General features: G+C 41.1%; 2 protein-coding genes across 2 annotated transcripts; one reads left to right on the top strand and one right to left on the bottom strand.

Annotated features, from left to right (window-relative positions):
* Positions 1–585: 585 nt before the first annotated feature.
* Positions 586–11,377, top strand: chmp2ba (charged multivesicular body protein 2Ba). The gene is made up of 6 exons (XM_069154544.1): positions 586–786; positions 3,509–3,600; positions 6,524–6,718; positions 7,821–7,923; positions 8,211–8,317; positions 9,536–11,377. Exons 1-6 carry the CDS (start codon positions 753–755, stop codon positions 9,653–9,655), a joined length of 651 nt encoding a protein of 216 aa, XP_069010645.1. The 5' UTR covers positions 586–752; the 3' UTR covers positions 9,656–11,377.
* A 1,012-nt stretch (positions 11,378–12,389) lies between these two features.
* Positions 12,390–25,335, bottom strand: pou1f1 (POU class 1 homeobox 1). The gene is made up of 7 exons (XM_069154542.1): positions 24,577–25,335; positions 23,040–23,201; positions 21,510–21,608; positions 16,129–16,389; positions 15,795–15,959; positions 14,116–14,176; positions 12,390–14,008 (listed from the first exon to the last, which is right to left on the bottom strand). The coding sequence occupies exons 1-7, from the start codon at positions 24,710–24,712 to the stop codon at positions 13,768–13,770; spliced, it is 1,125 nt and encodes a 374-aa protein (XP_069010643.1). The 5' UTR covers positions 24,713–25,335; the 3' UTR covers positions 12,390–13,767.
* Positions 25,336–25,913: the final 578 nt, after the last annotated feature.

Below are 25,913 nucleotides of genomic sequence, written 5' to 3'. Positions count from 1 at the left end.
TTTTCTTTTTCTTTTCTTTTTTCTTATAATCTTTAGTTTTTAGTGATATATTGGATAATTTTAACATTTATTGAAAAGGCTTCTCGTAGTTCCTCTTTCTCACTAGCCTACTGCCATTGCAATAGTCCGCATTATATTAAATTTTTTGAAAGGATGGATAGTAGAATAAAATAAACCATTAGAACAGCATTCATTTGGTTTAAGATCTAATAACCATGTAATACAATTCTAACAAAAATAGTGTGGACATTTTTCAAGCAGTCACTGGCAGTAAAGGGAGCTTTGTCTGGCTTATATCTGGTTTGTCCTTGTTGGCTTACTGTACTGCACAGATAGCTGTCTGAGTCGAAAAACACTCACTGACTTTCAGATGCGATTCCTCTTTCCTTAGACACGCACGTTTCTAACGCTAACACACAAATGTGTTCACATATTTTTTGGGGGGGGGGGGGATTCACTTGTTTCTGACGTGCCAGACCTAATTCTGATCATAATAGTGTATTTTACGAAGTACCAGTGAAGGCACCACGAGAGTCCCCCCCCCCCCCCCCTGTGACGTCACGTGGTGCCTTTGAGTCAGTCAGCTGAGGGAGGAACTCCGACGACAGAAAGTCAACCAGGAAACAGAGGCTGCTAAACTGACCCACCGCCCAGGTGTGACGGCCAAACGGCGGTGCTATCGACAGGAATCCCACTAGTATACCAGTACAGGACCTATTTAGTTGGTATTTAAGTCGATACAGAGCAGCGACATGGCTTCCCTTTTCAAGAAGAAGACTGTCGATGGTAAGTTTGCTCTGTGTGGGGGAGAAAAAAAGAAAAAGAAAAGAAAAGCTAGCTAACTTGTTTTTAGCCCGGGCGCTCAGGCTGCTGAAATGATCTGTCCCCAAGTTAACTTGTTTGACCTGTTTTCAGTCTGGTCGAGTCACTAGTCACATTACTGACGGACGTCAAACTTAACGTAGCTTTGGTGAACGTGCTACTTTTTTTTTTGGTACATAACCAGGATTACAGTTTGACCCTCAGCAGTAATATATGATGATATAAGGACGTTTTTTTTTTTTGTTGTTGTTGTAGTTGTTCGCTCTTTAAATCCTCTGTTGACGTGGGTTTATAAAGGTGGAGGGTGTCTGTGGAAGGCGAAGTGATTGTTCTCCAATGACTGAGCAGAAAAAGGCAAACATCAGCCTCGGCTGTTATACATTGTTGGTCTTAACGTTGAATGCATGGTTTAATGTCAAATATATTCTGGCAGGTCACTGATTTGTATTCATTAAGATCTCTACCCCCCCACCCATACTCCCCCCACCTCACAATTTTGCTGCATGATCAAGACACATTACTGTGAACTTCAATAGAGAGACTGTGAAGCAGCTGCCTTACTGTGTTATGGAAAAACTGACTGCAGACAGTGTCATAAAATTGTGTAAAGCAGGTGAAGGCTGTTAAAGTATGACATCATTAGTAGTTGGGGTCTGTTCATTTTAGTAATGTCAAATTTCTGAAAAGCCTTTCGATCTGAATGTATTTCCCCTCCAGGCTAAATAATCAGCCTCGCAAGGTCAAAATGGAAAACCACACACTCTTTTATCAAAATTGATGAATCAAATTTTTCTGTTTTAAATTTGACTCCCGACGGCTGGAGCACCTCTTCTGGACCTGAATCTGATTTTTTTTTGTTGGAGAATGACATCAAAATATATCAGCTTTTTTATGTGCGGGTTTAAAAATAGGCTCTGTCGGTGAAAGGCAAGTCTTTTCCCAGCACTACTTACTCCTCCCATCGTCGTCATTCCAGTTTCACCATCGCTGATCATCTGCATAGTGTACTTACTGCGCTGCTTCACCTCCGCTGCCTGTCACGCCACCGTCAGGTCTCCTCAGCGGTCACTTTTTACAGTCCCCATCTCATGTTGTGAATTTTCCTCATCTCTCTCTCTCGCCCTGGACGCAGTGTGTTGTTGTTTTTTTTTTTGCCGTTGCCCTGGGTCGGGTTGGATGAAGTGGATCCTGGTTATTTGGCAAATTGGGGTGGGGGGGTGCTCGGATCACACATATTTGTAGGACGATATCCCTCCCACTTTGAGACGTTGGCGGCACGTCACCTTATACGTGTACATGCAGCGTTCTCACAAGTGGTCCAGCGCTATGACGTGTCTTCACCGAGTTCATAGTTAATTTACTTTTTTTTTTAGAAACAATAAGCTTTTTTTTTTTCTGGCAGTGGTCTAATTTGTTCCAAAAAGTGATATTTCCTATTACGTAGTAGCTCATTGGATATAGAACCGAGTCAATTCTTTAGAAATGTATCTTCAGCTCTTACAATGTTAGCTCTTACTTCTAAAAACCCTGTCAATTTTTCTATAATTCTCTACACTTTTCTTTGCACATCTGTCTGTTCTGGAAAAGGGATCCTTTCTCTTATTCTTTCAAAGTTGAGTTTTTCCTTCTTCTTTTTTTTTCCTGTCGAATGTTTTTTGGGGGAATTTTATTTCCTATCTGATCTGAGGGTCTAAGGACAGAATGCAGTGTATAAAGTGTAGATTTTAAAGCCCTTTGAGGCAAAATTGTAATGTCTGTCTCTACAGATAAGAATGAATGACCAGCTTTTTCTTTTCTTAAATTTATGCATTTATTAATCCTCAATCTTCACTTTATTTGATGTTTAAATATTCATTTAGAGTTGAATTGGCTTAAAAAGCTGTAAATCATAACACCTAAAAGTGCCTCAGAATTTAGACTCAATCCGCTTCGGGTCACAAAGCAATTCAGATCAATCTGCTTCGGTCCTGAAGCTGTGTGTGTGTGTGTGTGTGTGTGTGTGTGTGTGTGTGTGTGTGTGTGTGTGTGTGTGTGTTACACTAATTGCTCGGGTCATCTTTCACTCAGAATCCAAGGATGAATGTGTGACTTGAGGGTCACACATTATCTCACTTGATGCCACTCGGTGTTTGTGTGGGCGGTTTCGAGCTGTCCAAGTAATTCCACAGTTGGCAGCATGTTTTAGATTTCTTCTAAAGCCGTGCAGCTGGTGTTGACCCTACCCTTTTTGAAATGCAATGCAATGTAATATCTGAATTGGATGAATTCTTTAAGTCGTATTCAAAACATTTTTCAATAATTCTTTTACCACTGCATCTGTTGCACCTTAAAAAAAAACAAAAAACAGAAAAAAAGATGTTTCCCTGCATTCATGCTGCTGGTCTTTATGTGTCCTTTGTGTTCAGTTGTCAGCTCCTGAATATAGAGATGGCCTCCGCAGCCTGCACACACCGAGGGGAAAAGTTTCTTAAAGCCAAAGTGTTCAGCTGAAATCTTCTGTTAAACTACTGCTGATGTGTTTAACAGGCTCGTAAAGTCAAAGTTTTGCATATGTAATAAAATCAGTTCAGTGTGTATTACATGTTGGCATGTCAGAAAGGTTGCGGTGCGGTGTAGTGAACGTCCAAGCACTGTGTCTCTTCCCAAGTCACAAACTGATCTTCTTTCCTTTTTGTTCTCTCCAAAGACATAATCAAGGAACAGTCGAAGGAGCTGCGCGGCACTCAGAGACAAATCACCAGGGACAGAGCGGCGCTGGAGAAACAAGAGAAACAAATGGTAGGAGCAAATACACACAGACAGACACTAACACACACACATACATGCAACATGTAAGGGGAACAAATGCATCCGTATGCAAGGCGGGTCTTTTCTATAAATTTCTACATATTGCATCAAAACTTGATCACCCCCCCGACCCCCTGCAACACCCACAGTCACAGCCCCAGATGATCGTTACATCCACTACCTACGAGCTGGGATTTGAGCCTGAGTGGCTAATGGGTCTAAATGAATAGGCAAGAATGATCTGTTATGGTGGCTTTGCTTCAGGCAAGTGAGCGAACACACACACACAAACACACACACACACACTCACACACACACACACACACACACACACACGCGTGCACGCACACACACACACAGTCGCAGTTAACATTTCCCCTCCCTGAAAGATGAAAGAAGCTGACTGTGTCCTCCTCTCAGTTGTATTAAGTAAATATCATACAGGACATAATGACATCCCTCGGGAACCACATTTATTATTCTTCATTAATGCTTTCCGCTAATTAGTCTAGTTTTGAAAAAGCTTTGTTGTACTCTCTGAATAAAAGATACGTTGGCTAAGAAATGGAAATGACCTGTATGTGCAGTTTAGCACAAGCATGCCCCCCCTCTTCCCCCCATCCCCCCACCTCACCATGCACACTTTATGTTCACACTCAGCCTTTACATTTACATGCACATACTGCATATAAATGGCATGAGCGCAGAGGTTGTGTCTTGAAAATTCAGGTATTTTTAAAGTCTAGCTGTTCCTTTTTTATGTATTTTTTTTTATAGAATTTAATAAATTACAAAGAGAATGTAAAAAAGGCATGTCGATATATATATCTACCAAAATGCAGTTATCGAACACTTTTGACAAAGAAATGTAATAAAGGTCAAATATTCAACAGTTTACCCATAAACTCTATTGTACTAAATGACATCAGTGCTCTGACATGATGAACTTCATTGCGAATTTAATCATTATTAATAACTATAGATAAGAAAAACACACAAATAGAACCATTTCTAAATTACCCCAAGCATAGTTTTCTGCATTATGTTTTGTAAATAAAGTTTTGGTGTTGGACAACATATGCATCTACCCATATATCTGTGAAATATATATATATATATATATGTGTGTGTGTGTTAATATATGTTAAGCTACTCGACTTAGCAGCTTCCCTCGAAGTAAGAAGTTCTTTTATTTTGGTCGTTAAGCTGATTTTATATCATTTTTAATCCATGACAAAAAGATTTCAAACAGCCTGACATTTCCCCCCCTAAAACCTTTAAAAACACTCGATTCGTTTGTAGCAGAATCTGTAAAATTCACATGACAATAAAGCTGCATTGCGTCTGCTTTAGCAACACATTGTGCATCTGTTGTTTAGAGAAATCTTTGGCCTTGTGGGCCCTCATTAAAACGTTAAGATTCCCATTTCCAACCAGGCAAAGCTGAACAGCATCACAGTTGTGTGCTGCATTCCTTCAGGTCGAGGAAAGCACTATTTGCCCCCCCTCCCCTCCCGCCCCTCCCCCACCACCACCACCTCCTCTTCTTCCTCATCCTCCTCCACCTCCTCATGCTTTTCTGACATGGCAGTAAATAAGACATTATAAGCTTCCTGTCAGCAGTAGTCCCATCTTTATCTTTTCCCCATTAATGCATTCTTAGTTTTCCAGACGGCACTGTAGCTGACATTATTATTATTATTATTATTGGCACTGTGTTTTCCCAGAAGGTCTGCTTTTCTGCTTTTTTCTGCTTTTTTTTTTTTTTTCCCCTTCATGGCATTAATTTGAGTTGTACACAAGCAGGCAAATACAGACTGAACCGACTGCACCTGTTGTGATTGTGTGCGTAAGAGACAGACACCGAGCTGAGTGGGGAAAGCCTGCTGCTTTTCACTGCCTAAACATTAATAATTGATTGTTATTTCCTGAAGAGGAGGCTTTCAGCGCGCACACAGTAACGAAGACACGACGGTGCTGAGATGCCCGGCTAGCTCACCGTAACCCGGAGCTTCACGCTCGTCTCCGGGGACACTCGCACACGTTCACGCCCACACACGGGATCCCCGTTGGCTCCGTGTGTTTCCTGATGTTTACCAAAGCTAAAAGCATCTATTTGCTTGCCAGCGAGTTGCCATTTGATCCGGGTGACTGTGTTTACCATGTCTATATTTACAAGTCTTACTGGGGCTCCCAGTTTGTTTATCAATATAAACACATTTATATATATATATATAGTTTTCATTGTCATTGACAATTCGCCAATACCACCAAAACCATTCATGTGCTGAGTGGGCAAAACGTGTTAACTGGGCTAACTAAGTATATAAGAAGAAGAAGAAGGGATGTGCACTCTCAAAGTTAGTATGGACTACGACACTATTTAACACAGAGCGATGGATGCTTAAAAAGCTCCATCCTCCATCCTTCCTGACTCTCTGTATGACGTGGTTCAGCCTGTCATATTGCTGAAAGAGGTGGAAAATTGGTGCGACTTGCTGCCACTTCTTCAATCATTAACTGGGGATTCTCGCCGCTCTGCCACAGCCAATCAGCAGCATGGTATTTTGGTCGGGTCAGCCCTGCACCTTGTAGTTGTCTGAATTTGTATGCTTTTACATTGGAACGTTATTTCTGAATAAAATGCTTATTTGCACTGTGAGGCAGATGACCCATGAAACCAGGAGACACCAGCACATTCGGTAGCCTCAGTGGATTTGTTCCAGTCACATGCAGTGTGACTGATTGAGGATTTGGAGCCATTGGGGTTTTTACTGTCCCTGCTTTCTGTCACCATTCCGTCCAATGCAACCCGAAATCAGGACAGTTTCATCCATATTATGTGCACACTCGCACTCGGTTGCGTCTTCTGGGGAAGTGTACCTCGTGCTCATATCTTTGTTTCCCTCTCCAGGAGGCGGAGATCAAGAAAATGGCAAAGAGCGGTAACCGGGAGGCGTGTAAGATTCTGGCCAAGCAGCTGGTCCAGCTGAGGAAGCAGAAGAACCGTACATACGCTGTCAGCTCCAAGGTCACCTCCATGTCTACGCAGACAAAGGTCATGAACTCCCAAATGAAGATGGCCGGTGCCATGTCTTCCACAGCCAAGGTAAAACCCTCGATGCTGCCGTTCAACGCAACTGGTCCGAGGTCAGGTTTTTAAATTTTGAAGTGTCGAGATGGCAAGTTTACTTCAGTTTGAAAGCAGAGATGACTGCACTGTTAATGTGGAGCAAAACAAAATGAAGATGTCCTCGACATCGACGTATGTTGCCGACACTTTGATTCGCACTTAAACGGCCGTTAGACATTTGATATCCATTATATTTCCGTCAGTCTTAGAAAAGGTAGATGTGTTTCTGTTTTGCACCCGAGCTGGTTTCAGTGTTTACGCATGTCAATATCTAAGTGTTGTAATTAACGCATTAACGTGGGTCCGGTCCATGCGTCGTCGTTAATGAAGTGTGAGAGGTAATAATTGGCCGAGAGCGATGTACTGTACAGAGTCCGACTTAGCAAACGCAGACAGGTCAAATGTAATTAGGCTTCAAATTAATGGAGTGCGAAGAGGTGTGTGTGTTAATCGCTTAACATTAAACACACACAAAGTTTGTTGATGCGCACGCGCAGCTTTCATTCAGTTTATTCTGGGAGTAGTTTCGCACTTTTCTCCTGCAGTGTTGGAATCTATATATTAGTCCGGCTGAAAAGAAGTTTGTCAATGCAGTGGAGACAAAGACATGTCTTTTCTGCGCTGTCAGGCTCAGCTGTGAAAGTAGCCCACGTTTCCGCTAAACTTTCAGAGGAAGGAAGGAGATGCGTCATTTGTGAGTTACACTGTGTTTTTTGGGGACTGTTTTCATCCCTAATGGCGTAAATGGATTTGTTGTGGTTTTCTAGTGCCAATTTTCAGCCAAACTCATATTGTTGTGGAACAGTTGACTTGTGAGAAAGTATCTGGAATTGGCTTCTTGGGGGAATCTATAATATAAAATCAGTCATGCGCTTCAGCTTTTATTTAAAAAAAAAAAATATTTTTTTACCATTTGATTAAAAACTGAGGGGTTTAATCTACTGGAGAAGCATCCCTATAGTTCCTTCATTACAGGAGGTTTCCTCAAAAGCAGCTCTTACAACCTGTTGCTTCTCCTCAGCAGCAGCAGCTACAAAAGTCAAGTCTAATTCTCTGAACCTTTTAATTACGTCTACAGACAATGCAGGCAGTGAATAAAAAGATGGATCCACAGAAGACACTGAAGACCATGCAGGACTTCCAGAAGGAGAACATGAAGATGGGCATGACCGAGGAAATGAGTAAGGACACATAATGCACACACAGCTCTGCTATTTACAGGCTTACTAAAAACCAGACTGTTAGAATTCATGGGAGGGGTGTGAGGAGTGATGGCTGCCGCAATCTGCTTTTTCAAAGTGATTTTGTTGTTGTTGTTGACAGAAACACGCATGCAGTGTTTACTAGTTTGAATGGAAAAGAGCTTTTCTTGCCCAATGCTATCTCGCTCTGAAGTCCAAACCTGTGCCTGAAAATCAAATCGACTTTTCTGTCCTTCCCCCCACCCCGTGTCTCCTTATCCCTCCAGTCAACGACACTTTGGATGAGATCTTTGACGAGTCTGGCGATGAAGAGGAATCTCAGGACATTGTCAACCAGGTTCTGGATGAGATTGGCATTGAGATCTCAGGGAAGGTAAGAAATTCAAAATGAGACAGAGACAAACTACCTCTGATGTTATCCGTCCTAAGAACCTTAACTTTCTACTTCTTAGTGTTAGAAAACACTTTCAGCTCATGTGTAATGCGCAAGTTAAAAAAAAGAATTGAACTATTTTCCAGTAGGTTAAAACCCTTTCGTTTTTAACTCTCATTTTACAGACGTAACTAGTCTTAATGGAGTACACAGCCCCTGGCAAGATGAACAATAAGTGCTCCACATGGCTTTTACTCAACTGTTAATGTGTTCCAGCTGCCACATGGTGGGGCTCGCCCTCAGCTCTTCTCGCTCCGTGCAGTTTTCCTTGTAAATGGCAGGTTTTCGGTCTGCTGTGTATCTGGCTCCCCCTGGGGGGCTCTATGAGTTATTACCTCTCTACGCAAAGCAGAAGCCCACAAATTGTCCAATAAACAATCCCACAGCTGGAGAGAACAAACAGGCGGTTTAATGGAAATCTGCAAAACTGTCTTTGATTTTAGGAGGGGGGGGGGGTCATTATTTCCTGCAAAATCACAATAAAGCACCGAACACATTGTTCTCAGAATGATCTCATGTCATGCAAAAGTGCTTAAAAGAGCAATACAATAAATTTTTCAGTCAAGCCTAAAGCTGAAAGGAGGAGCAGTCATAAACTGTACTACTTTGGAAAACCTAACAAAAGCAAATAAACATCCATATGTTTCACTCATGTTAACTGGAACTATTCCTATTCTATGTTTAATGAGTGTATGTGAGAAAAATAACAAAGGCTGCAAATGGCTTCAGTTTTTACAAAAGTAATTTGATGACTGAGAATTTAGGTACACGTACATTAAATATGCCTTTTGGTGGTGAGTATCCAGATGTTGTATAACTTGTATAACACCATTTATGAAGACCCACAATATTTCATCATCAACCAACAAACCTGAAAACACGCACTTTGAAGGCACAGATTAAAGAAAGTTATTTTCTGACAACTTTTACAGGATTACTGATGCTGGAAAAAGACTTGTTTAAATGACACATTTAAGTTCGGTTAGCTTCAATAATTCAAATGGAGATCACACGTTATTTATTCTGTATAAATTATTGGCAGTAACATATATATCTCTCCATTTTAATTGAGAATAATTGCGATAAAATTGGAACAGGTCTGAGTTTGAAGTGGGTGGGTCCTGCTAACGGACCTTTTCTGCCCATGTGTGATTCCAGATGGTGAGAGCTCCAGCTGCAGGGAAGACCGCCCCCGGCGCCGCCGCCGCCTCCTCCAAACAAGCCACCATCTCTGACGACGAGATTGAGAGACAACTCCGAGCTCTGGGAGTGGACTAATTGTCTTCGTCGTATTAATGTTCGTGTCACAAACCAGTGCAACATTAATACTGATGGATACGGACTCTGTTAGACACACTGGTTTTGTCATGGTTCAGATACTATAGGTGTAACAACACACATACATTTAAAGGCGTGCAGGCAGACAGATGTATATTAACACGTACATATTCTCACATTCTTCTGCAGGTTGCCTTAAAGATCATTCGGGCGCAACATCTGATCTATTTATGCGAAAATAATATTTATTGCTGGAGAGAGCACAACTGGAAGGTGGAGCAACGATAGACACTTGACATAACAAACCAGCTACGCTGTTGTTTACCACCCATCTGTCTCTATAAGGGCTACAAGTGTATATGCGGTCTTGGAATTGACTTTTCCCTTCTGATGTTTTGGTCAATCTTGATTCAGTCAGATAACCTTTCAGCTTTTACATGACTGAAGACAGATGATCTTTCTCCAGCGAGTTCTAATTAGCAAACATGGTGATTCAAAGGAGCTTTTGGGGTTGTCAAATAAGCAGTTGGAACTTGTATTTTTCCTGCTCGGACTGTTTACCTGCTATCTTTGTTGCCGCTGGTGAATTTGATTCACTTTCTTTGTGGCAACACATCCTTGTTAAGGCATTCTTTGGACTCTTTTGCAATGTTTTGTGGGTAAATTGCCTCTATTGGCTTCTCTTATCATCCTGGGAAATGAGAGATAAGACACACGGCTTCTTTGCCATGCTGGTGAGGGGGAGAAAATGCATCATCACACGACTGATCACCCTCACCATACGTAAAGAAAATGTCGAATTAATAACCATGTTTTTAAGATCTTTAGGTATACATAGTGGAGACGGACATATGCATGTGAAATGTGTAACTGACATCGATACCTTCGGGCGAGGGTGAAGCCTTCACTTTACTTGCATGATATGACGAGACAGATTGATCTGAGGGCAAACTGGCTGCCATTTAATTAGCGCCACTGAAGTTGCAGTGCTGTACAGACTTAGACTAAACTTAATCAAACACATTAGGACTAATGAAAGACTGGCATATCAAAGAGTTTTGAATCGATTGTCTGATGCTACTAACTAATTAAACTTGATTTGTTTCACTCCGTGATTGTGGGATGGCACCGGTCCTGCAGTCCCTCTTCTCTTTCAGCTGCTGTGCAGTTACTGTCATTTGTTATTTTAAGCTGCCTCGCTCACAACAGTAAGACACAAGACAAGAGCAACCAGATGATGGAGGTGTTTGCTGAAATGACACCGATTTAGGCGTTGTCTCCTCTCCCCCAGAGCTGAAGCTGACTTTTCTATGCGCTGATTTGTTAATGTCAGCCAGCTTGAGGCTTCACGAGAGTGACGACGACATCTGCTCATAGAAATATTATCTTTCTCTCTCCCGCCTTTTGTTTCTATATTGATTCCTATTGCCAAAAAAAACAAACTGAAAATGTTTGACTCTTGCATGTGTCTGACATGTACCATTCATAATTCAAAGACTTTTTGCAAATCCTCTGTTCCTCTTCCTCATACCGGTCGGTAGTAATTGTGAGCAGAATCAATGAGTTAACAGATTTTGGAGATTGTTTGAGTGCAGTTCCATGTTTAGGATATTTCTACGCGTTTTAAAAGGTGTATGTATACTCATTTTTGTTTCCCCTCAAAGTGACTCTGTAAAGGGTTATGACTTTTGTAAGGAATAAAGTTTCTTTAGGTACAATTTATTGATCATGTATTATGGTTTTCCCTTTTCAGGATCATATGATGAGTTTAAGCACCAAGTTAGGTACATTTTCCATGTCTGCAGAAAATGCAGATGTATTTTTACTCCCGCTCCAGACAGATTTTATATTCCATTTATTTCCATATAAATGTCGGACTTACATTTTTAATCCATCACTTCAGATATCAAGTCTGCATTCAATTCGGTGAATGTGGCGTCATCACTGCAGAGTCAAGCTGCTCAGACTTTTAAAATCAGTCCGCATTGAAACAGCATTAGCAATGAGCATTGGGGAATCGAGCAAGTTTTAGAGACATATTAATACATGTGCACGTCATAGAGAACTGAATAGAAGTCAACAGATGGCTGAAAGGGTCAAATAATCCTCCAAACATTTCTAAGACTCCATGTTTGCAGAATGTAAAGTGTATGTTGTCTGTCGTCAATAGAAGAAAGCAGCATGTAAAATCAACAGTGTGGTCCTTTAAACAAAAGACACTGGAATAAACTCAGACCCTTTTTTTTTTTTTTTTTAGCAACATAGTATCAGGTTAACATTTGCATACAACAAAACAAAAGTTTATCTTCAAGAGCAGTGGCATGAAGGCCAACGCATCTTTGAGACGAGGTTAAAAAGCTTCTTACGGCTTCATCTCGAGTGTACCGTGTCTCTGCGACAGCACTCGGTTACCCTGCTGCATTTATTCCCCTTGAGAGCGCTCCAGTTACACAGCCTTACATTAGTCACAGTGAAAACGGCTTGTTTCTGAATTAACGTGTCCTGTCGCCGTTTTTATGAATCTCCCAGCGACGCCCTTATAAATTATACAGTCTGTGCTGTTCACCCAGCCAGACTTGCTCTCCTAGAATGTATGTATTCACAGGGTAGTATACAGTAAAAATGAGAGATGTCATTATTCATAAAACACATTTTACTGTTTGCCCCATATGAGCTGAACAGATGTAACCTTTCAAAGCCTAGAAACTAAAAAAAAAACACAATTTCTTCCAGCAAGTGCAAAGGCTTGTACTAACAAGTACATCTTTGCCATATTTATAATTTCAATCAAGTTAAACAAGAACACTTTAGTATCTGACATTCTTATATGACACATATTTTCAGTAATTCAATCATTTCCTGGCTCTTCCAGGTATGATATAAGGTCAGACGCTCTGTTTTAGTTTGTTCCTTCTCTTTATTAAGACGTTTCACATCAGTCATCCCAAGCAGGTCAGAGCCGTGATGGCTGATGTTCTTCTTTGTGACATGTTGTCAAGGCGGCAACGAGAGCAAAACATCAACAAATATGACAAATTAAATCTATCTTACACCGGGGAAAGAGCAAACCACAGATCCATTTGCTGTCAAAAAGTTTCACGTACCCCTGACTTCAGACCATAAATCGAAGAGGTTGCACACAATATATTAGCTCTCCAATAAATAGGTTGTTGTGAAACTTTAAATATATTACCGTTTTGACTACAGCTACACATTTAAATAAAACATTTTTCATGAGACAGGGACAGTGAATTAAGAAGAGGACAGAGGCAGCGGCTCTAGTCACAAACACACGTACGACTACATAAGAGCAAAAGAGTCCTGCTGTTACATGCAGATGTAAATGTAGAGCACTTCATTTCATCAACAATAAATTTCCACTTTCTCGCGGTGAAGAAAAAAAGAACAAAGTCAAGGACAGTGTTGCTAATGACTGTTTTCAGAAAGGCACAGAGCTGATCCTTACTGCCACTCGTCTGCACTCTGGTGCTGATGGATTAAATTATATTTGGTCTGTGTGTTTAATACACTTTCAGCGTTCATATAGGAAACAAGGCACGGCTAAGACTCACTACATTTAAATGTCAGGACCGGCAGCTGCAGCATCAAGCCAGCAGTCCATATACAGTTAATGAAAAAATGTTATCTTCACAGTTTCAACTGAGAACAACAACAAAAAATTAATATTGCCAGAGTTGCTTTTTGACAAACTTTTTTTACGAGCAGAGTTTTTCTGGGACACAGTGGGATTAAAATACAGAAGAGAAACGTTTCTTCTCAAGTAAATACGAAAATAACATACAAATGGCATTAAGAACTGCAATCAGAAATGTCTGTGCAAATTAAACAGACATTTGCTGCTGACAATGACACGTTTTTTTTATAGAAAAATTGCTAGTGCTTCATTTTATTTGCCAGGCTAATATAAATTCTCATCTGAATGTTAAGTCAGTGAGCAGCTGTGCAGGATGAGTTGAGATTTTTATTCCTAGGTTTTTCTGTTTCCTGTCGAGTAAAATTCAGTCAGACGATACTTCATTTAGAATTAACAGATGTTCACTGACTGAAGGAGCCTCCATCAGAATAGAGGATGCACACTCTCAATCTAAACCTTACGTCATCGGTCTGTGTGGTTTACTCATCTGTGCTATGCAGTTTGGGCTGATTTTGGTCAGACAGGAGCTGAGGTTGAGGCTCGTCTTCACCCGTTTCTCCCTTTGGCGTCTGTTACAGAACCAGACTCTGACCACCTCTTTCTCCAGATGGAGGCCTTTGGCTATCCGGGCTATTTCCTGAGAGGATGGCTTACTTTTCTCCACAAAGCTGCACTCCAGGGCCTCCTTAGCTCCGAGGCTGCAGAGTGAAACAAGGGACAGAGAAGAAAGGAAAACCCCATAAGACTAAATGTGTAGAATGGTACTGTATTTTTTTTTCTTATGGTTGATCCTGAAAGTACACACCTGATGGTTGTTCTCCTTTTTCTCTTCCGCTCATTCATTCCTATTTTATCGTTGTACAAGGCTGCAGGAAAGTCAAAGAACGTGTTACTTTAGAATACCTGTGGTTGTCAGTTAGGGCATAAAAACACATCTTGAGCACCACAGCAGTAAAGAAACACTTATTATTTCTGGCAGATTCTAATATAATCTGAAGCTCCTCTGGGCCTTTGATTGACTTAATGTCTGATTAATTGCCAGATCAAGTATCATCATATGACCGTGACCTTTGGTGTAAATGTCAGCAGCACATTTTTAAATAAATAAAAAAAATATCTCAACTGTCAAAAAACTTCTTACATAACATTTTTGAGACCTTCATAGTTCCTTGCCAGAGGTTTTGCTTCACTCAGGTGTCACAAGATTACTGGACAGTTTTCAACAGGCTCAGATCGGCAAATGTACTATATAATTAAAAACGACTTATTTGTCAGATTCATCAATAAAGATAAGTAATCTGAAGCAAATAGTTTTAAACATTTAGGATCATCAGTGTTTTATTAGGCTCGGTAGCATTTCTTCGATTGGTCTTTAACCTACATGGTTTCGTTGTTAATATCATTATCAAAATTGTATAACAATATCTTTGTAAATTTAGGATTTCAGATAGCCTAGCTATAGCCTACTAAAATTAGGTTTTTAAATGGAGATGGATGAATGTGGGGTGTCAACTTGAAAATGTCAAAGTTTATCAAAAAAAGTTTGATTCCTGTCAAACTTTGATTTTAAGTGTCATACTGAGTGTTAGGAGAAGATGCAAGCCTTTCTGGGCAGAACAAATTGTTGCCGTGCACCCACTAATATTTCACTTTAGGTCTTTATAAAAATGTACGAAATTCACATTCTCAAGTCAAAATGGCTCAAATTATGAGCTGTTAAAACGATTACATTCATAGACCTCCAGAAATAAAGTGAGCGGGTAGATAGGCTACATTTTCCAACAGATGTGTATCTTGCCAGGTGTACACAACTCTGGACGAGCAGGCCCAACAAAGGTAGCTGCCCACTTGATGTTGGAACAGTCCATCTGATTGGGGGGAGGGGAGAAGGTGTCTCCCTTTGGCTGTGTCAAATTTATAAAGTGAATTGTGCCTCCTAGTGTCTCCAATTCATTGATTTACGACCTATTTTTCTGACCTATTAAATAACAGCAACATAAAGTTGTGGTTTCAAAATCAAATTGTGCATTTAGTTATGAGTGCTATAAATAGCCTGATATTGCAATGCACATGCTGGGGAAACATGGGCTCAGGGTTAGGGAGTCAGTGGGTTAGGGTTATACTTCCCAATCTGACCCTGGTTTTACCTCTTCAGGCCTCTAAAAGGCTGGAGCTGCGAACAGTTTACTGATGTATGCATAATGCAATGGGGAGTCACAAGTAGATGCTAGTTTATTTTAAAAGGTTATAGGGCAAAAAGCTTGGGTACCATCATCCCAGATGACGTACAAGTCCCTGTTAGATCTTAATAATCATGTGAAAATAGCATGACTATAGAGTAGACAGTAGAGTAGTTTTCAAAAGCTGCTATGACACTAAATCAAAAGTGCTGGTTTTTTACCTTACTGACATCAGATAAACATGAGGCTTAAATAAATCCTCTAAATGGGGGTTGGTGGAGTGGAGTGGACGAGTGTGACTCACCACCGGCCAGCTCGGCTTCGTCCAGCCATTTAGACAGAATTGCCTTGAGTTTGCAGGCGTTCTTGAAGCTCAGCTGCAAATTTTCAAAGCGGCAGATCGTGGTCTGGCTGAACTCTGAGCCGTGCACTGCAGCAAGTGCCTCGCCCACATTAGTCTGAGTGTAGCCTGCAGGTCAGAATGAAGCAGAAATAGAAATACTTTGTAGAATACTCACAAAGAGAAGACAAGAGGCTCGGGGTTTGCAAACACAACAACATTTGTGGTAGGGCATCTCGTCGGCGGCGTTGAACAGTGAGAACATTTCAAGTTATATTTACAGGGCAAACGTACTTACCGAGTTTGATCCGGCGTATTTTAAAGTCATTTGCAAACATTTCTAGTTCTCGTATCTGTGGGGAATCCATGGCAGGAGCATCCTCCGGATCGCGCAAGCTCTTCCTTTTGGCATCCGTTTTCATCTCTGTAGTGGGGCCCCCAGGGGCCTCATCAGTTGAGAGGAGGGATGAGGGCAGTGAGGAGAAACTGTGGCTTATTGCACAAGAACCATTACTTAGGCCATGATCCGGAAACTTGTACAAACAAGGAGTAAGAGACCCTAGAGAAAGACAGCCAGAGGAAGAGGGCAAATTACTACAACTGGTAGTAAGGAAGCTAATATTATGTTTGCTTATCAATTTTCCATGCTAGCCAGTGTGATGTTATGTTTGAAAGTATATAAATCCCTTTCTGAAATGAGGGTTCTTCCCCTTAATTATTTGTATTTTCCTATTCTTGTCAAACACCTTGTGGCGCTTAGTGAAATGGAGGATGCCATCATTGCTACCTTTTACAGAGAGGTGGAAAGACGGGCACTAACACTGCGGTGTTTGGACAGATTTATGTCGTATGGAAGAAAACCTTTTTTTTTTGTCGCTCCACACCGGGTTGACGTGATGACACCTGAGCCAGTTCCATTTCCTGATTCAAAACAGTGAGATGTGTGTGCGTGTGGCATAAATGCTCAAAAGAGTTGAATGTGTTTTCAGAGGCTTGCATTCTTTTCCCCGTCACTTGACACTACACATTACAGTTACCCCTAATTTAACAGAATCTCATCCTTCAGTTGTCACAAAGCTGAGCTCCCGTCTTTTCTGGTCTCTCTTCAGCGGAAATCAACGACGCGCAATCATTGAACATGCTGCAGGATTTAACCTTGATTTTTTTTTTTTTAAGATGATTCATTATTTCCACAGGTGGCTGTAAAGTGGTTGGATGATGTGGAGCTGGTAACTCCGGCTGCTCGTCATTAATGACAGATGACTGCCAAGAGTTCCCATATGGGCGGATGACTAATTATAAAGGGAATGTGATGCCGCCATTTGCGTCACCACTCTGCACAGCTGCAGCGAAAACATATGTCAATGAACATATATGTACTGCAAATGTATCCTATTCATCATATAAGACCAGACATTTGGCAACACTTTGTCTGTAATGTAAAACCAATGATGATGCCACTCCAATCTCTGCCATGAAGACTGTGCGCTGTTAATACCATCAATATTGCTGACTAGTGATCAATACTGAAACACTCCCCTCTTGTGTTAGAGGGGTTGCGGTGCAAACTGCCGTGCATGCAGTAGATGCAGCGAGTCGGGAGATAATGAGCATGCCTTGCTTAATCTCAATTAATTGGTTTTCTAATTATGGGACATATTTATCAGATACTAGGCGGGACAAACTTCCCTAATAGTGAACGTGGACTCAGTAGACAGTTTATTAGGCACATCTACTCCTTAAAACTAATACAGTCTTGCAATAAATCTTCCTTTAATGAATATTACATTTGTCCTTGTTTTGTCAAGGCAATTTCCGCAGGGTTGAGAGAGGTGAGAATTTTTAGTTTTTGTGCTGTTGAACTGTGTTTTGTTATTGACGGTGGTTATCCAAGCTTTCTTCAAAATTTAGCCCACACCCTGTGTATTAGGAGTAGGCTGAATACAAGAGGGACACAGAAGCTCAACTCATCAACACTCATGCAATTTTTTTTTTTTAATCAACAGGACTCCATTCGCTTTGTCGACTTTGCTCAGAGCACTGCATCGTATATTTTTGTACACATCCAATAAGTGTGAGCTGCAACCCTACAGCTCCTTACCTTATGTAAATTGAGCATATGTAGGACACCGCGTTATCTTTACAATGAAACCTGTGTTGACACACTGGAACAGAAGCTTCTACAGAAGCTCTGATCTATCTAAATGCTGCCTGACAACAGCGACAGCGGAGCTTCATTGGATTCGCTGTAACGGCTCCCACAAGCCTCCTGTATGAAATAACTGGTAGTTTGAAAAGCAGAGAGAATAAAAGCACAGTCTCCTTTCATTGTTCAGTTGAGTCTATACACCAGCTGGAGAGCAATGTGGCAGATTCTACACCAAAATTGTATGCATCAGTAGTTCCTCTTGTACTGGAGGTGTCAGGGAGACGTAGGAGGTCCTCTCTCTCTTTCTCTCTCTGTGTGTCTGTCTGTCTCTCTCTCTCTCTGTCTGTCTGTCTCTCTCTCTCTGTCTCTCTCGCTCTTAAAATTGCTTCTTAAGGCTACAGGTTCAGTACATGTGTGCCTTTGTGGTAAAAGCCTTTAGTTTATATATCCCTTTCCTTAGAGCTTAATTGGCAAAGGCACCTGTCTTACAATCAACATCAGAAAAGTACGAGTGCTCTGTGCACATTAGCCGTGCACCTTGCAGTTTTTTTTTATTATAGGCGAGACAGGATTTTGGTTAAACTCTTTACCCCCCCCTTGAGAACAACAATAGTGCTTGAATGATTCAGCGGAAAGCATCCAGTTCTCCCAACTGAGCTGGTGGAAGAGAAAAGACCTTCCTTGTCTCTGTGATGCCTGCACTCATGTTCCCCGAGGAGCTTCACCTGCAGCTATGTTGCAGCAGTCGTGTGCTGTGGAGACTGACTGGGCAGCAAGCCCCGATCATAACACATGCGGGCTTACGGGCTTTGTGAAAGCACCTCACAAGCCTTTGTGTACATGGACATGGACTTTCCAGCTGCTACCCATGTTCACAATCCAAAGAGTGTAGCAGCATCAAGAGCTTTACGCTGAGCAACGACAGACAGCAAACAAACACCCTGATTTGATGCTGTCGTCAAAGCTGTATTAAAAGTATTTTTCTCACAGAGCAACCTAAAACCCACAATATTGACTTTTCATCAAGCAGAAAGTCGTTATGGCTAACGTAGAGTCAGATACATCCAGCAGATAGGAATCAATATCGGCATTCATTTGGAACCGTTGCTCCGCACTCACTTTCATTTTAATGCTGTTTTGGTGTCAAACCAGCCACTAAGGAAAAAGTCTGGTCTTTTAGTTGTTAAATATGCTATTTGCTGCTCAGCAGGGAGTGTTACTATGGATGTACCTATGGAGATGGGTATCGATCAACATTTGTTTTTTATACCAACACCCATAACTTCGATACTGGTTCCTGAATGACAATGTTATGAACTTTATTTTTAGAAAAATAAGATTAAATTGCACGTTAGGGTATAAATCTTTAGTTTGTATGCAGTTTACAGAGGGGGAGTGTAACCAAGGTTATTTTCTGTATTTCTGTAGCTACAAATTGAAGTGATCTCATCGGTGCCTTAAAAGTATATTGGCTAATTACCCAGGCCTAATTAGAGTGCTGCTGCTGAACAAAGTTACTTTCTGCAGCTGAAAATGAGGCTGTTGAGGTAAAGGAGATGAACTGAGGGGAACTGCAGAGTTGATCATTTACTCTGGGTTTGTAAGGTGACACCTTTAACATTACACTTAATCATTTAATCCATTGTTGATATACAAATGGATAAGTGCAGCTTTAAAAAATGAAAGTCATATTTTTCTCAGTCCTCAGCTCCATTATTACAGAGTTCTGTTTAATTATATTAAGTCTGTTGCTGCCCTCTCATCTTAAATACCCTGCTGCTGTTGAGCACTTTAAGAACGGCTCCCATTTTGTGATTCATCAGAGGTGATCGCTCACATCAGCTCCACCACAAGCTCGCTTCATATGCCTCCTAAATATGTCAGGTCGCTTTTTTTAAATGAAGTGGTCTGTCAATCATCTAATTGTTAATGCTGCCCTTAATTCAAGCAAAACTGAATCCTTTTGTCCTGAAAATTTTGCTTCCCACATACCTTTTCCCAGTCTTTTCTCAGGTTGCAGACAAAAGCTGCACACTGGTCTGAAACAAGCTGACTGACAGTTAAATTTGTGGTGCTTTCAGCCTCCTATTTGATCATTTAACAGTGGAGAAAAGTGAGATCATTAAAGTGACAAATTACCTCCTGGTTGTAATGAGAGTGGGCACCTGTTTAATTTAATCCCAATGTGTTTCAGCACAGCCTTTGACACCTTGGATGATACAATTTTGTCACCCCATTTAGAAAAACGGGTCTAAAGTCTTTGGTGTAAAAAGAAACTATTATATTTCCTCTAGAAAATCTTAATTGTTCTGTGGCCCCGAGATTCATTTTAGGTCACATTCTTTTTGATCTGTACTTGCTGATGATTGTGTCATTCTTTGTTTAACAAAGAAAATCATCAAAGGTTTCATTATTTTTATCTACTTAAGACCTTCAAAAGTTGTTTATATCTTTAGCCTTTCTTTTTGTCTTCATTTTTTTTATTGAAAGAATCGGTATGCAGGACATGCTGTCTGATAGAGTTTTATTTGTTGGATAAGTCTGAGTGTTTCTTTCGGTCTGTGAAATGGTAATGTTGTCAGATAAGGCGCTTTTGGACCAGAAAAAACGTTTTCATAGTTCAAAGAAGTGTTGGAGGAAGTTCCCCATTTTTATTTATTTTTTGCCTCTGCACTGTGGGAACTAAGAATCATTTAAGTTCCAGAAACCCCAATTTTTGGGGACTTTTATACCTCCTACTTCAGGGTAGGTACTTTCACAGCACAAGAGGAACTACAGAGATGTAAATGATGGTGGTGTTTCAGACAGCGCTTTCTTACGGGGAAACTGAAGCTGTTATATCACTCTTTTCAAAACCACCAGAATTTTTTGACAAAAGCAGTAATCCCCCCCCCCCCCCCCCCCCCCCGAGAATACAGGAGTCCCTGGTCTTGATCACTTTGTTTATTTGTTATTGTGGTGTTTAGTTAGTTCAGTTTAGTTCGGATCTGAACGAAATAGTCAAAGTCCCCAGAACTGTTTGGTTGGAAAGAACGTGTTTTTTAGCATCACTTATGAAAGCTGCGGAGTTTGAGGAAAGAGCCTATTATCAATACAAGTTGAGGGACGTCCTTCTTTTCTTTTAGTTTTTTCTGTTATGACTTGCAGTTAATATTAATTGTCATTAACCTCACCTAACTGGAATGTTCAATATGATAAACAGTTTTTGTCAGGTACACTTGAAACTAGTGCACCACAAGTACCATTACTCCTGACATGTTTTCAACTCTGCCCTCCAGACAGGAGGCCAAGCAAGTGGCTCGCCCTCTGTGACAATTGTGCTAAAGAGCTTGAGTGAGGTAATCAAGGCTAAAATAGATTTGAACTGGTAGCAGATTTTAAATTAAAGGGAAAAAAGCACATTTTCTGCTCAATTTACTGGGCTTTAACTGCAGGCAAGGAGAGGAAATGAGCGTGCGTGCGCACGTGTGTGTGTGTGTGTGTGTGTGTGTGTGTGTGTGTGTGCGCGTGCATGCGTAGCTGATCTTTACCTTGCAATGGGTTTGCAGCACTCACCATGTTAGGGTGAGGGACACCACAGGTCTGCAGGATACGAGTCTGAGAAATACTGGCAGAGAGCATTTCCTGTGCTACACAGGGAAAGAGGGAAAGAGAGAAAGAGAGAGGCTGTTGTTATCGTAATCACCATCATCATTACTGTGTAGTGTTATTGTCGCTGTCTGCAGAGTAATCATCATTAATATCCCTGATAACCATCTCTGTGAGGACGGCATTGTAATATGAGCATAATCAGCATGCGTTACGCTTTTTCAGTGTGACTCTCCAATGAGATATCTGATTGGCTGCCTCAAACCCAAACAAGAGTCTGACTCAACTGATGTATCCACACATGACACTTTGGCACTTTTTCCACCAATACAGTGCTGGTGTTTTATCTAGATCTAGTTCTATGCATTTCCACTGAAAAAAGACTGGTGCAGGTGCCAAAAAGCTGGCACCTCTCCAGCGCCACAAAACTGCTGGACCAAAAGTTGTAACCACTGACGTTTGTGACAATGGGAGGGTTAACGACAGAGAGCAGAATATGCAGCAAGTCCAAATTGTGGTTGAATCCAAAAGAGGTGTTTAGGGACACTCAGAAATTCCATCGTTAAAAGAAAAAAAAAAAAAAATCAAACTAATTTGAAAATTTTACTGAATATGATTAATTTATTTTTTCTTCATATATTATATATCCTCCCAGTTGACCTTATATGCTTCATGTCTCACTGTGATTATAAGGCAGTTTAAATTACAGAGAACCAGACAATTTTTCAGACAAGTTATTTCAAATGTTGTCGTGCAGTGCCAGAATGCAGATTTGGTGCATATTCTCTTGCTCTGCGTGCATGTGTGTGTGTGTGTGTGGGCGTGTTTGAGAAGATTTACATGCTGCATCAGCAGTGCACTGAATTGACAAATCATACCTTTTCAGTTTTCAGAAATACTACATACCATATCTGCCCCTACAGCTCCTCCCACTTATTTTCTTCACAGCATTTATGAGGAATATGTTTTTTTGGAGTGGATGGCAGAGTGGTGTTGTGGTTCACCCTGTTGCCTCACAGCAAAAAGACGCACAACTTACATGTTGTCTCTCTGCCTCCATAGGTTTTCTATGGGTGCCCCACCTCCCCTCTGCGGTCATGCATGTTAGGTTAATTGGTGGTGATATTTGGGGACTATAAATTGGCCACAGGTGTGAATCGTTGGTCACCTGTCTTTCCGCCCTCTGACTGATTGGTGATCTGCCCATGGTTTACCAGCTGGGATAGGTTCTTGTCCACAACACCCTTTGAACCCTTTGTACAACAGGTTAGCCCTGTATCAGAACTGTCTGACACTGTAAAAAGCACTGAAATAAATGTATATATAATATGTTATATTATATATTATATATATATTTATATATATTTATACATCAACTAACTAACTGATGAACCTGCTCATTGTTTCACTACTAGATTCAACACACCTTTTCTCTCTTAGTTGTCACAAATTCTCCCACCACTCACACTCACCTGCCATCATGCCATAGGTGGCCTGCTGGTTGCTGTAGTGACAAGGGGTGACGGGGTAATGTAAGCTCGGGGGGCCATTGCCAAGAGCATTGCTGAGGGAGGAAGTGGACAGGTGCATGTGGGAGCGCTTGGAGGGCTGACCCAGGGACAGCCCAGACGACACTGACGGAGACAAACGTGGTTACAGTCTGAGCAGAGAACAGACAACAGAAAACTGGAGAGATGTTTAAGTTAGGATCTGATCTTAGCACAGGTCAGCTTTGAATGCAGTGTTCAATAAACTGTTACACACTTTTAAAAACTTATATTTAAAAAAAGCAAAACTTCTGACAGCTCTTGTATGTGTTGGAATAAGATATTTAAATATGACTTCATAGTAAGTAGGTTCTCAGGGATGCGCATCTTCTCACATACATTATACCTTTGCACTGAAAGCCCTGTTTAACTTTTCTGGTCAGAAATATAATGCAAATTGTTTTAGCTGGCAAGCTAAAGTAAAAAGATAGTATCCTCTGCTAATTACATCATTATTTATGTTTTTATTCAGCTTGGCGTTCACTCCAAGCTCTAATGAATGTTTACTGGTATTGTTAAGATGCAATCTGAGAAGGTAAAGTAACACTGATGATGTATCAGAGGGATTTAACAAAGGCTTATGAGGCAGTCTTAAACATCAACAAAAACACTATCATTGTTGACAATCCTGCCACATTTGTGAATTTTGCTTGTTTTCTATGACCATATTTAATGTCAGTCACCGTCTCACTAGAAGACAAGACAGGTCAACATGTCGCGGCTTAGCAACGGCCTTAAAATGCCACAACTGGTCTGAGTGAAGAAAATTCACATTTTAACTAGATATGTTTACCCGGCCGCTATGTATGATTAATGTTCTGCATGATCTAATCCTGTCTATTCAAAGCTGTGACAATCAGCAGGCACTAAAACCTCCAGGAAGTTTCCCCCACAATGCTCCACCAAGAAAAAGACCTCTTCAGAGTTTGTCATACTGATAACATATCCTCAATGCAATTATCCTCTGAGTAGAGACAGCTGGGCCAAACTAGCTGATTAGACACATTTACATAATTTGGATTGGATTTGAATAAATGTATTTTCTAATTCAAATTATCCTCCAAATCGCCTGAGAATACAACTGTGCCTTGATAAGGTACTATTAGTGCACAGTCCAAAAAACAGTTGGGTCAATTATAGGTCGAGAGGAGCAACTTGTAGCCCTACATGTACACAGTATTGCTGTATAATCAATGGAAGGCAAATCCCTCTGGAACAGGTTCATGCACACTGTATCACAGCAGGAACTGGCACAATCGCAAAGTCTTATGCTGAAGTGGAATATTGAAGTGGTTGTATCTTCCTGCAGCTGGGAATTAGTATCATGACAACATCATGTGGATTATGGTTCATGATAATAAGACATTATTACAAGTAGGTCAGAGGTCACACTAGAAGGAGTAGAAATATACAAAAGCGAATCTGTTTACCATTACAAAATAATATTTTGAGCCCACTTTACCTGCAGAGACCATGCTGTGAGCGTGAGCGGTCGTTGGCAGACAGTCACTGGTAGGCCCATGGTGCATGAGGATTGGCAAGGGTGAGTCTCCTGCCAGTGAGGTGAAAGAGTCAGCACCAAATGCCTGACATGCCATCTTTTCTCTCGGCTCTCTCGAATGGTTCCAAAAGTACGCTGGAGGTTAACGAGATCCTTTAACAGGTTTCTTCACTTCCCCTTCTCTTGCTTTATTTGTTTTTGTCTCCCATTGTTGCTTTGCTTGTTTTTTCTCATCCGCCCTCTTGAAATCTGTTTCCTTGCCTTCCTTCCTTGTGACTGGTTATGCCTTGTCTTACTTTGTCTTGGCTTTTGTCTTTCGTCTTGTCTTCCTTGGCCTTCTCTTGTTCTGCCCTGTCTCCTTCGGGCTGCGTCTAGTCTCCTTTCACCTCGTCTTTTGTCTTCTTGACTTGTCCTTTTCTCTTGCTCAGTCAAGCATTCGTCTCCCTTTAGTCGCTTGGGAATATGCAAAAGCTGTGATAGGTTACTTTTTTTTTTTTCTCAAAGAGAAAAGGATGTCAGCACTTCAGGCAGAACTGTTCACGGTTTTAGGCACAACTCTACCCCTAACCAAGCCTCTTGATGATGAATAGCGAGGAGCCTGAGGTTCAAGCTCCAATCACTGCAATGCTTGCTGATATGCGTTTCTCAACTGCAGAGGTTTCTCTCATTAAGGCCTCCTCAATGCATCGCCCTGTCTTTTTACACTATAATAGATGCAGGGAAGTCAGTGTCTGTCATGCCCTCAGCATTTTTCTGCCCCTGTCTACTGCAGGTATTTATATCCCACCCACCTACAACTAACCACCCCCTCTCGACCTATAAGATCCCCTATTTCCTATAGAGCCGCTCATCCCCCACCTACCAATTCCATGTCAGTGCTGTTATTGCTTGTGTTTGTACTTACCTGCGTTCTTCTCATCCCGTTTCCAAATCCAGGATTAGGGTACAGAGCGGCAGAGAAACCCGATCCCCTCCTCTCCTCTCCCCCTCCCGCTCCCTCTCCATCTCTCTCCCTGATTGCAGGATTGTGTAGTAGCAATGAGAAAGTAAAGTGAACACTGAAAAGGCTCCTTAAAGTGACAAAAATTGTTGTGTGATGATAGATAATATAGTTTGACATGGAGCATTGCTGTAAACGGTCTCAAACTAATTGTATTTTTCTTTTGCACAACTGTACCTTAAACTAACCCTTGGAAAACATATGGAAAGCACTACTACAGAAATTGTCTCGCAGAAGCTTTCAGCTGTAAATAGATTTTTTTGTTGTTTTGTTCTCAAGGTGGCCGAGGGGAAGGGGT

Source organism: Embiotoca jacksoni, unplaced genomic scaffold (assembly GCF_022577435.1).
Source record: "Embiotoca jacksoni isolate LCO1_2020_lvr unplaced genomic scaffold, fEmbJac1.0.p SCAF_2, whole genome shotgun sequence".
Taxonomy (NCBI): Eukaryota; Metazoa; Chordata; class Actinopteri; family Embiotocidae; genus Embiotoca; species Embiotoca jacksoni.
The sequence above is the reverse complement of the archived record's forward strand: the minus strand, read 5'-3'. Positions and strand labels throughout refer to the sequence as shown.

Coding starts and splice junctions, on each gene's coding strand:
- pou1f1 (XM_069154542.1), bottom strand. CDS start 24,712: ATGGCATGTCAGGCATTTGGTGCTGACTCTTTCACCTCACTGGCAGGA. Junction 16,390..21,509: donor TGCTGCAAACCCATTGCAAG/GTAAAGATCAGC, acceptor GTCTTTCTCTAG/GGTCTCTTACTCCTTGTTTG. Junction 14,009..14,115: donor AAAAGGAGAACAACCATCAG/GTGTGTACTTTC, acceptor TTCACTCTGCAG/CCTCGGAGCTAAGGAGGCCC.
- chmp2ba (XM_069154544.1), top strand. CDS start 753: ATGGCTTCCCTTTTCAAGAAGAAGACTGTCGATG. Junction 787..3,508: donor CAAGAAGAAGACTGTCGATG/GTAAGTTTGCTC, acceptor TTCTCTCCAAAG/ACATAATCAAGGAACAGTCG. Junction 8,318..9,535: donor GCATTGAGATCTCAGGGAAG/GTAAGAAATTCA, acceptor GTGTGATTCCAG/ATGGTGAGAGCTCCAGCTGC.